This window comes from Oreochromis niloticus, linkage group LG17 (assembly GCF_001858045.2).
Source record: "Oreochromis niloticus isolate F11D_XX linkage group LG17, O_niloticus_UMD_NMBU, whole genome shotgun sequence".
NCBI classification, from domain to species: Eukaryota; Metazoa; Chordata; class Actinopteri; order Cichliformes; family Cichlidae; genus Oreochromis; species Oreochromis niloticus.
Window position 1 is genome coordinate 35,462,612 of NC_031981.2, and position 12,086 is coordinate 35,474,697.

Consider the following 12,086-nt stretch of genomic DNA (forward strand, 5'->3'; position numbering starts at 1 on the left):
CTCAAAACTTCCACTCTGAAGTTCATCAAAATAAAATTTTATATACAGAAAAATCATTCATACAAAAATATTCACAAGCTAGCTGTGTGTACAGACTTTAACTTGAATTAAAAATAAATGAGCCTTCTCTCAGAAATCCGAGAATTGATTTATCATAGCATTACTGATATTGGACGAGCTGTACCTTATTGCGTCACTCAGCCGTGATCATATATTTTTTTATAAAAACTGATACACTGACAACTGAAGCTGTCGGTTAGTTCATTTTTCCAGGCTTCAACTCTAATGTTTCATTTCAGTCTAATTGTTCTCATCAGCATCACTGGCAGCTGCGTGTAGAAGCAACAAGGAGCTGTTTTCAAGCAGCAGCTTTGAAAATGTGCTGTATGCATACCTATGCAGGTGAAAACAGCATGCACACAAAGTTTGGGACTAGCTGGTCAATGCAGTGGAAAATTGAGAATTTGAAGTTATTTGAAGTTATTTGCTTATTTACACACAGAATCTGTAAGGTTTTTTTATGTCAGCTTTCTGGCTGTAGTCTATTTGTAGTCCTTGTAGTATTGATCAGTGAACTTTGAGCATGCTTTGAATGCATGCAGGTCCCTGTGAAGAACAAATCTATTTGCCAAAGTGCTTCTCGAAACCATCAGCTGTCATCTTATGAGGACTGACCTCAAACCCAATTGGTATCCAAATATGTAGAGTTCTTTACTTTTTGCTTTGTTTTTAAAATTGCTCTCCCAATTTCAAAAGTTTACCTGACTTCAAAATGATCCTAATGTTTTCATTATGATCAGAAAATATGTAAGTAACTGTTACCACATTTACAGAATATAGCATTGCCCTCCATGAATCAGCTGGAGCCTATCTCAGCTACCATTGTGCAAGAGCCTGGACAGGTTGTCAGTGTAATGCAGGGCTTTCATTGATTGATTGATTGATTGATTGATCAAATAGTGAAGAACTTTTATTTGACTATTAATTTACATGCACCCTTTCATATGTACTATTCAGTATTTGGCATTTGCAGATCTTATAACAGAGAAACTGTGAGGCCAAAATCCTTGTTATAAACTTTATTGGAAAGCTGACACCTCCTATAGCTTGTGAAACTTATCTATCTGGCATTATGGCATGAAACTTAAAAGCAACCTAACTCTATCCCTAAATATTTCACTGGTGACCCGGTGCAGGTTTTTTCCACTGAGGTAAAAGTGGTGCCTTGTGAAAATCATAACTGTGTTTTAATTAACACCTAAAAGGCAAAGAGAACTAATTATCCTTCACATCCCAATAAGCTCCCACTGTGGCTGTTACTATTGCTCACAGCTGCTCTTAGTGTCAGAGCAGAGCAAGACAACATCTTGAGATGAGCACAGCTCTGCCACTGAATCCACTCATTAACGCAGCAGAGCTGAACAACCAAAGAAGGAATCAGTGGGAAAAGAAACATGTTAGATTCTCATTCAGAAAACCGTTTTCTTTATCAGATAAGTGGGAATCACGCTTATCCACAGTTTATTACAGGAGTTCCAGGTAGAAAGAAAAGGGATAGCAGTTAATTTACACGACAACTGTGAAGAGTATTGCTTTTAAAGTGTTTTTACTCGTAAGTGACACTTGTCCATCCCTTGCAGAGAGACCGCCCAGCAGTCTCTCCAGATCTACAACCACTCTGCAGTCCAGGTGAGTGGCACTTATACGAGTTAAAGTTGCATCCCGTGACGTATCGCTGCACTTGTGTAACCCCCGAGTGGAGGCTCCTTCTGTGTTATAGTGTTGAGGTGATGTCCCACCATTCTCTCTGAAGCTTTTAGCCTCTGCTGTAGCTCCTGTGCCTGCTGCTCGGCCTTGCGTGCAGCTTTGCGGGCGTTCCTCAAGGAACGCTTCACCTTGCGAACTCGCTCCTTCAGCTGCCGGTTCCTCCTCTCTGCTGCAGCCAACCGCTCCTGCAACTTCCGGCCTCGTTCCTCCTCCTCAAACAGTGCAGCCTGCACTGAGGAACACAGCAGCTGGGGATGAGGAAGAAAGAGAAGATGGTGGTGTTAGTTAGCATACGAGAAAGCTTGTTGTCTTAAGTGTCTAACAAACTGTTGTAGACTTCCAGCTGCTATCTCATCGGCTAGATGTGTAGAGTGGGAGCTCTACATGTCGTGTGTGTGTTTTCTCTCCTGTGCATGTTGTTTATCCTGTAACAAGCCTAACATGCTAAGCAAGAAGTCTTATTTACTTTTTCATAGGCTTCTACTCCCATTTCAAAAACACATGTGTGTTTGGGTGCCTGTGTAATATAAATGTACTATTGACCTGTCATCCCTATGCAAGGGTCACATATTTTGATGTCTCTGGGACCCTAATGTTGCATGTTCTTGATGGAAGAGAGCTGACCTTGGTTAACAAGGGTAACGACTGTTGATGTCCCAGTGGGAATGTATGGTTTGGTTTCTTCTGTTTATGGGCGCACTTCATCACAAGGAACATATACAAACTCAAAAATATTCTAAACTAAAGGTATGTACTGTACATCTGTCTCACTCTGCATACATACTCAAATGACCACAGTCGAGGTTAAGGCCAAGCCCCTGTTCTTTTAGCTTGCTGTTTTGTACTGTGGTACCAAGGGTCGCAAAAATGGACAGTTGTATGGTTTAGGCATATACTGCAGTGTGCCATTTTTTTGGAAAACAGTTGCTGAAAATTGTCTTAAACTGTTTAATAAATACTGAGAAGACATTACTGTTGTGTCTGTTAGCTAAAACTGGAGGGACTTTAGCTTAATATTTAGCTTAGACTAAAGACTACAAACTGAAAAAGCCTCTTAGTGTAAGCCTCCTCAAAAATGGTATTAGTGGGAGGGTGGTCATGTTTACCAAGGTGTAGCATTCCCTCTTCTTTTAACAATGGTCCATAAAAGTCTGGGAACAGAGAAGACCAGTTGTTTGACCTTTGGGTCTATTTGTATTTACATTTTATATGGCATACTAGCTTTTTTGGAATTAGTGCAGCAATACAATACACCAAAATAAAACAAACAAACAAAAAAAACTTTACATTTGAACTTCATTTTAGAGTTTAAATAGTTCATACTGAGACTGATGATGATAATCTTATGAGGACAATGTTACCATATGGTGATACTGCACTGTATGCACAGACTACAAAATCATGTTGTTTGTAGTACTAGCAAGCAATAAAATTTCATTTACCTTCTTATCAGTGTAAAGGTAGAAACCCATGTGAATAAAACCAAATCCCTCTGCATGGATATAATCCACTAGGGTGAGAAAATATTTCATGCATTTCTTCCTGTTCACTAAGACTGAAGTCAAATTCATATTCTTTTTTTTTAACAGTTTGAAGCCTTGCTTGTTCAGTTCTCTTAGGAAATTTCACAGTGGGATGCATCAAGCACACACACTGACACACAAACGCACACCACCTGCCAAAACATCCGGGTCACACCTGCTTGCTGTTTAGCGTCATCTGTATAAACAGTATTTAGAGGACATGTGACGACAACTGAATGCACAAAGGTCCACAGTGAAGAAAGACAGAACACAGAAACATTCAGGTTCTTCAGTATACGAAAGTCAGTAAAGGGAGGCAAGAAACTATGGGGATGTCCTCTTAGTTTGTTCAAAACTCTATTTATTTAACAATTAACATTTACAGCAACAATGGTCTAAAATGACTACAATGACTGATCGCCCTATGTTGCAGTTTCCTTCAGGTCGGGTCACATGTGACCCTTCAGTCTGTTCTGATTCAGTCTGACATTTTGGCTCATCAGTGCAGGTACCACATCTTAACAGTGATGTCATAATGAAACACTGCCTAACTGGAAATAACATGAAGTCAGAGATTTCTTAACATGGTGGATATATTTTGGTAGTTTGGTTTATAATTATCTTATGTGTAGTTATTAGAAAGCATACATGCAAGCTTGTGTAAACTTAAATGAACAGATCAGAAGATTTTTAAATCTGTGTGAGAGCTAACTTGACTGAAGGACACACTGATGTTTGTCATTAGATTCTGATCAATCGCAACTCGGTGTTAGAGATCTTTTGTCACAAGTAATTAGTGATGCTGGGCTGCAAAACACTAATGGACTCACCCTGCTGCTGTCTGATGCTGAAGATATGCAATAAACTCTGAAGAAAGACTTCTGCAAACAGCTGAAAGTAGCTCTTACTCTGATCACAGTCATCACTGAAAAGTCTTGCAAATCTGACCTGTCAGTGACTCTGTCTTCATTGCGATAATGATTTTTTTTTTTGTGAAGTTGTGTTTGCTGACCATTCTGTCTGTAACACCTGCTTCACTGTTGCAAACAGTGAAGCAGGTGAAGGTGTTTGGTAACTCTGGAGAAGGAATGTGAAGAAAATGTGGTGCTCAGACTTTGTCCTGTGTTTAACATGTGTATCCCACATTTGTAGGTTTTGGGGGTTTAGAACTCATAACTGGAGCAAATGTAGGAAGGTCAGAGAAATTAAATCAGCCATGCAAACCTAATGATAGTAAGTTTAATGTCACTGGAATACTTTGCACTGTGACACCACAGGCAATCCAGCCCAGTTCTCTCAATGCCAAACTTGCTTTTAGAACATTTTGCTCTGGAGCAAACTTGAGGAATTTATGTAAATTGATTTTTTTTAACTCATTTGTTTGACTAAAAAAAATGACACAATGTCAAATATGGAAGGAAAAGAAGCAAAAGTGGAAAAGAAAACACAAAATACCCCAAAGGCTGTAATCATGTTTGAAAGAATTTAGAGGTGTTTTTGTCTGCGCCCAGCTTGACCTGACTGCTCATTTATTTCTGCAGACTTATTGATTTCTCTCCCTAACTTTATATAGAATCTCAGCAGGAGTCCACACAATTGCACAGACACCACACATGTCCAGACACCTTCACACACAGTTAGTGTCTTTAGAGCTCCACTGCTGGCGTCAAAGAGCCAAGCCAGGTTTTTCTCCTCTCCTTGTGCAGGTTTTATATTGTCTGTGTGTGCGTAGGAAGGGAAGGCTAGAAAATGGAGAGAAAGAGTGATGAAGAGACAAAAGGAACAAAGGGGAGACGGAGAGCAGAAAAGAAATAAAGGTGGTGAAGAGGTGCTCCATAGGGTGGCATATCTCCTCTGCTTCTGCACTTTTCTCCTTTATTTCTGTAAAACACAGTCTGATAATGTATTCTTTATGAGCTTTAGTGTCTAACTCTTGAGTGAAACAGGCACTCCCTTTTACCCCTCTGTAAGCACGTACATAAAATGTTAATGAGAGTCAGGAAACTTGTTAAAGGGGTTTGCATGAGGGTTCAAAATTCCGCCTTCCCTTACCGTGGGTACAATCAACCAGTTCTGTATGCATACACAGTAAAAATGTACTGTATATAGAAGTGATTAGGAAGTGTTCGAGCCATCTGCCTGCCTGTCAAAGAATCAAAGAACTCATATGATATGTATGTATTATATTTGTATTAAACCCACAGGAGTGTCTGACCTAGCTTGTGGTAAAAGTGGCTCTGAGCACTACTGATAAGACGAGTCTTTGAACAAAAACTAATTGAAGGTTTTGGCAGGAAAAGTGCAGTGAAGGAAGTCTCCTGTCTATCCTTCTGGTGGGGCATCTGGTTCCCACAAAGCTGAAATCAGAAGCAAACCACCTCCCAGCTCTGATTTTAGGGATGTTTTTGTCTTTAAATGCAGCTGAAGGATGAAAGCACAGAGAGTGATGCAAGAAGGGAAGCTAACTTTAGATAATAAAAGTATTAATAGGCTTGGTTCTTGGCTATTAGATTAAAGAAGGATAAAAAGAGAAAGTAGAGAGACATTTCTTTCCCCATTTTGTACGTCTTCATATACATTCCCAAACAAAACACCTGTTTTGTCCTGCCTTGCCTAAAGGTTATTGTAGAGGAGCATGTGAATCCTCCTCTACAATAACAGCACCTTTAACCCCTGTTTGCCTGAACTATGACCCCTTAATTCAGAGGCTAGATCCTGTAGTTGAACCAGAACAGAAACAAACACAGTTAAATTCTTTGCTCTTAAATAATGCCGTGGCTAAATTAGCAGTGAGATTATTTAAAGCTGAAGAGATCAGCTGTGAATGCTGCAGGCAGTGGAGAAAAAGTTAGCCAGGAATGAGGCACAACATCCTTCAGAGTGTTAAGATGATGATAACGAGTGCAATAAATGGATACAAGCGTCTGAAAACTTCAGCTTCTTTAATGAAGATCCACGTAATGCTCCACGGTCCACTGGATGTATTAAATGATTCTAATAGAGACACTGTCTGCAAATCGCATTGACTTTAAAAGGGATCTATTGTGCTTATTTCCATCTCCATTATTTCCAAATCATGCAAGGAAAACAAAACCCACACCCAAAACACTGAGACAGAAAAAAATCAGTTATGATATGAAGGAATACTTGAAACGAATGAGCATATTAAGTGCATATCAGTGTCACCTTTGCCAAAGAGTGAAGTGTCACCATAAATCAGGTTTTAATTGATTATCTTTATCCCTCCATGAAGCATCCTGAAGGACGTTCTTTCTTCCAGGGTGTGGTGTTGCCTTCATCCACAGGGCACCAGGTTTGCTGTGCTCTTCATCATCATCAAAACACCAAAGTGAGGGGCTCTTCTTTGTGTGTCACAAAAACTATTCAGCAACCACTCAGCTGTACCTTTTCAAAATAAAAGCAAAGACGTGTCGTAAGTTTGTCTCCAGCTGCCGTGTCCCGTCTTGTTTGAGGTGCAAGCTGCTTAGATCAGTCAGAGCAGATGTGATAATGAATGTCTGAATCCCAGCAGCAAAGCTCCCTTCACAGGCTTCAGCTTATCTCTGGTCCGAGGTCAGCGTGATATGTTGCTTCATGCTGATACAGATCAAAGCTGCAGACTGACATGCCTTCAAGCTGATGGTGTCAAAGCTGTGGATCTCTGCTATTTCATCTTTGACCCCGGGGTGCACGGACAGTATCCGATACGTCTGAGGTGCAACCTGGACGGACCTCGACTCATCAGTTTGCTTTGATCTGCAACAGGTTGGGACGTGATAACGTCGGGCCAATCACATATTAAAACTTTATTAAGAGTACAATTGATTTTTGTGTGTTGGTGCATGTGGGCATTTTTGTTATCCTTCTGAGAATTAATCCATTTTGTGTGGCTATTTGTGTGTGCAGCTCTGCACAGTGCCAGAGGGTAGTTTGACTGATCTTTCTTTCCCACATTCCTGTCAACGGACTCACAACTCAGCTCATTATTAGGTGTCCACACACACAAACCAAGACCTCCCTCTGCTCGTACACATAGTTCAGCTACAGCGGTTGATTCATTGCCAGTTTGGGAAAAAACAGTTGGGAATGGAGCCCTTAGAGCCATCTGAGGCTTGTGATTTTGGGAATTAGCTACTATTTATACAGTGACATAATTTTTCAAACCTTTAGCTATGTTCAAAACAAGCATTCAAAATATCAAACAAAAACACATGACATAAAAGTTACAAAAGTTGATTTACATGTCAGTGAGTGAAATAAGTATTTGATCCTTAGATAACCATGACTTACTACTTGGTGGAGAAGCCCTTGATGGCAACACAGCAGTAAGGTGTTTCCTGTAGTTGGTCATCAGGTTTGCACACATCTCAGGAGGAATCTTGGACCACTCCTCTTTACAGAAACTCTCACAATCCTTTAGACTTCTTGGCAGTTGCTTAGTAACTCGAAGCTTCAAGTCCTTCCACAGATTTTCTATAGGACTGAGGTCTGGAGACTGGCTAGGCCACTTCATGACCTTAATGTGCTTCTTCTTTAGCCACTCCTTTGTTGCTTTGGTAGTATGTTTCAGGTCATTGTCATGCTGGAAGACCCATCCATGACCCATTTTCAGTGTTCTGTCTGAGGGAAGGAGATTTTTCATCCAAGATTTTAAGGTACGTGGTCCTGTCCATTCGCCACTTAATATATGTTAGGTCATCATGTACCCTTAGCAGAAAAACAGCACCAATGCATGACTGTGGAGATGGTGTTTTTTGGGTTATAATCAGCATTTTTTCTACAAACATGGCGGGTCAAGCAAGAGAGCTTGATTTTGGTTTCAATGACATCTTCTCACAGCTCTTTGCTCTTGCTCACAGTGGTGGAGAGGTTGGAATGGAAGAAAGTGATTCTCTGGACAGGTGTACTTTTTACAAATAACAAGCTGAGATCAATGTAATTAATTGGTTGGGAACAACCATGATCTGATATATAATATAGATATATAAAGGCAATAAAAAAAATAACACACGTTTGCTCCCTGATATTTCCATGGACTCTTTGTTATCTCCGTGACAACAAGATAGTTTTGTGTTTGTTTGCAATGTCAGCAAAGCCCCACCAACATTTCTAACGTTATTCTTCTAAGAAGATAATGAAGCTTTTTATTATAGATTGCAATTGTTAGTTTAATCGTAAACATCTGGTTTCTCTTTTTCATGTAGGACACTTTAACAGGCTAACTATGTGATGCTTTACCCTGCTGTCTTCCTGCGTGTCCCACTCGGGGCTGAAAGTCTGGAATGGTTGGCTCCCCTGAGTGCAGTTGGAGAACTGGAACAGACTGGAGAACGTGCGCCTGTTCTCAATTGTGTCAGCAAAGATGGCATCTTGGAAGTTGACCCCGTGAGGTCGGATGCTGTAGTTCTCATCCATCCTACAGAGGAGATGAAGGGGACAACTGTAAGCAGCACATTTGAATCTGCATTTAAAAAGAATGCACTCTGCTCCTTTCCAGTATATTTTTGTTCTTGGATTGTACCGGAGAAGCTTTGCATGATTCACAAATCAAAATAATAATGAGTATTCATGTTAGAAATTTATTAGAAATAGCATTCTGAACCCTGGCTATTTGCTTCTGAGGAATTATTTGGAAATCTACTGATCTTGTTATTTTAAACTTTTGCCATTTTCAATATGATCATCCACCAATGTATTATATATTATAAGAAACTAACTAGTAGGTCTGCTTTAACAGCCAGAATACAGAACAGAAATACATAATGAGGTCATAATCTGTTTGGCTGATAAACTGATCATTTGCTAATAACTCCAATTTATAGCTGATAGGTGTAGAGTAATAAAAAGTCTTGATGAAGGCCAAAGCCAAAAGTGGCAGTCCTTCAAAGTGGTATTTATTCATCTGTTTTACCGCTTTGACTATTTACATACAAACAGTGTTAATTTAAAGGTGCTCTTTCATATATGTTGCAACAATAATAGATTTGAAAGTTGGGATAAATTCAGGTGAAGCTGAAATAGTATTTAATTATGGGTTATTTTTTGGTTTGTTTTTGGTTTTATTTTTTGCAAAAGATAAAACCAAAAAATATATCAAATTAAATTTTAGAAATAAAAAGTGACTGTTTTTTTCTGCCTCACCTGAGGAAAAAGAAATAGGAGTAGTTCTCCATCACGGTGTGGGACTGACAGGACAGGTAACCAAGCCCGGTCAGGTTGAGCCTGGATCCAGAGGGTACCTCCAGCATGCTGCCCCAGGCTTGGTCACACAGCAGCTCCACCTCTGCAGAGTACAGCAGCCCTTCCTCTGCGCCCTCGTACCCGTATCCGAACCCGAAGGGCAGGGAGTTGTACAGACTCCCCACTCCAACGCCCACCGGCTCCCGGTGGATTGCCAGGACCCGGGCATACACGATGATCTCCGCCAGTTCCGCCCGGCAGCCTTCGCTCAGCGGCCGCCACTCCGAGGGGAGCTGGCAGCCACGCGTAAAGGCAAAAACGCAGAGCGTTGCGAGGAGGATAGTCGTGGGAAACATCCCGAAAAGTCTACAAAGTCTTATCTGGCACCTCGTAAAGTCTGTGTTGATGATTCTCTCTTTTTGTCCTAACTGTTTCCAGGAGACTCAGCCAAGTTGCCGAAAGTAAACAAATCTGGTTGCTTTTGCAAAAGTTATGGACGTGTGTTTAGCTCAACCACTTGATGATGCTAAATCACAAAAAAAGAATTTTTCAGACTTTTTGAGCATTAACGCAAACTCAAACTAACTTCAATCGTCTGAAGACTTTTGGAAAGAATAAAATCGGATTAATATGAATGTGCAAAGACTAACTGCTCCAACCTGCAGCTCCATCCGTTCTTCTGCTTGGAGGAGGAGAGGTTTAAACAGAGCGATGGTGATGCCTTCAAGGACTCGTGCGCTGCTTTGATATTTAGAGATTCCATGAGGGGTGGTCGATGCGTTGAGGTGGTATTTTGCCTGATGAAAAGGTGATGAACCTGAGGTTTTGAACCTGTTGACCTCAGACATAATATTATAACCCACATGATGTATAAAACTCTTTCGATGAAAAAGATTATTATTTCAAATATATTCCAGGTTCTTCACAAAACGCGTAGCTTTATGAAACGAATACTTCCTCGAGGAATCGATTTCTTCCATTCGGCATGTGAACGCGTTAAACGTGATTATAAAGGGACAATTACTGTGGTGGGAGAGGGTATCACGGGAGCCAGGGTTTGGTTGGAGGAAGTTCCATGGAAGATAAATCAAAGGATCTGAGAGGAATTTGAATGGGTCCAAGGGGTGCTGCTGATGTTTCCACTGGGCTCCAGGGTACCTCGAATTTGTTTTACAACACCCTGGGGGTATAATGCTTCTTTTAGGTTATTCAAGCGCTATTCTGGGAACTTAGCGTGGCGTGTTGTGTGAGTCCCAACATTCTTTCTGAGTACAAATCTTTAATTTTGGCTACCTATTGTGGGTGACCCAAACGGGAGACTTGCACAGGACCTTGACAGGGGTCCAGTGGCTCCTAGACAAGGATCACTGGGAGTTTTAAAGCACTTAGGGGAAATCCCATGGAAGACAATAGGCTTAAAATTCTCCAGGGATCCTCTCTCTCTTTCTCTCTCTCTCTCTCTCTTTTTTTTTTTACCTGAGATTCTAAGTGACTGTAAAGATGCACCAATAATGTGATTACATTTCACAATACCTAAAATATTTTATTAAGAATAGCCCACATAAGATCATAGTAGAGATGAATAATCACTTTCAGTTCCTCAACTATAGTTTTCCATACAGTTCTAGGCTCAGCCTCCAGTAAGTACAGTGACCATATCTGATTGCTTTAAACTAACCTGAACATGAACATCAGTAAGTACGCGTGCAAGATTGTTCTGGAACAAGACTGCCATCTAGTGGAAAGTAAGTATAACTGTATATATAAACGTATAGCTGTAGCTGCACAAACAAGAGCAGAAATGGTGTTTCTCGGACATTCCATTGTATTCTACTACAGTAGCCTCTGAATGTTCTATGCTACAGTATTGACAGATATCCCATCAGAATCAATTACACTGTCATCACCATTTATCATTCAAAGCTGACATCAGAGGGAATCTCCAGTCCTTCCTTTCCCGTTTGCAAGTGTAAGGTGACTCCTGAGGGGGGAATTCCCGCTAACAGCTGACGGTCTAGCCCCGCCCCCACACATGTCAGCCTCTTGCAGATGTGTAAAAAATGCGGATGGACCCGTGTCGCGGCGGCGCTGCTTACGCGCAGGCGCTTTCTCAGATCAGTCCTCTGCCCCGTGACGTCACCACGAGGAAATGAAAACCGTCCATAAACTCCGCACAAGTGAACTCGGCGTCGAGTTGTCGAAAATTAGACAGACTTAGATAGGAACTCTGGCTTTCAAAATAAAAGCAAAGCGTTCTTGAAGACTGAATTAAGATTGCCCTAAAAAAATATCAAAAGCTAAGGACTTCAGAAAGAACAAATAATCACTGTAGTGTTTTAATATGATAAAGAGAAGTGAAAATAGCTACACACAATACAGTTTAATGAATATGGCCTTATTTAATTCCAGTGCAAGATATTGGTTTTCCTCTGATGATGAATTTAATTTTATATAGACATTATTTATTTGTAAGTGGAGGAATTTCAATTTCAACAGATGTTGCAGTTCTGGTAGCAATTATAGATTTGTTTGTTTTGTTTATGTCTTTGATTTTGTCTTGCGGTTTAGTGGATTCATCTACTGCTTATTAAAATAAACTTCAGGTGAATCTTTGGA

At 40.5% G+C, this 12,086-nt stretch overlaps 1 protein-coding gene across 1 annotated transcript; it reads right to left on the minus strand.

The window, feature by feature from the left end:
- On the minus strand, nucleotides 1-10,285 carry ccdc3a (coiled-coil domain containing 3a). The gene is made up of 3 exons (XM_003455714.4): nucleotides 9,432-10,285; nucleotides 8,529-8,706; nucleotides 1-2,015 (listed from the first exon to the last, which is right to left on the minus strand). Exons 1-3 carry the CDS (start codon nucleotides 9,824-9,826, stop codon nucleotides 1,710-1,712), a joined length of 879 nt encoding a protein of 292 aa, XP_003455762.1. The 5' UTR covers nucleotides 9,827-10,285; the 3' UTR covers nucleotides 1-1,709.
- Between the last annotated feature and the right edge of the window lie 1,801 nt (nucleotides 10,286-12,086).

Excerpts from the sequence above, each read along its gene's own strand:
- ccdc3a (XM_003455714.4), bottom strand. The coding sequence starts at position 9,826 with ATGTTTCCCACGACTATCCTCCTCGCAACGCTCTGCGTTTTTGCCTTT. Across the intron at positions 8,707-9,431 it reads TCCTATTTCTTTTTCCTCAG|GATGGATGAGAACTACAGCA; the intron begins GTGAGGCAGAAA and ends TCTCCTCTGTAG. Across the intron at positions 2,016-8,528 it reads ACACGCAGGAAGACAGCAGG|CTGCTGTGTTCCTCAGTGCA; the intron begins GTAAAGCATCAC and ends CCTCATCCCCAG.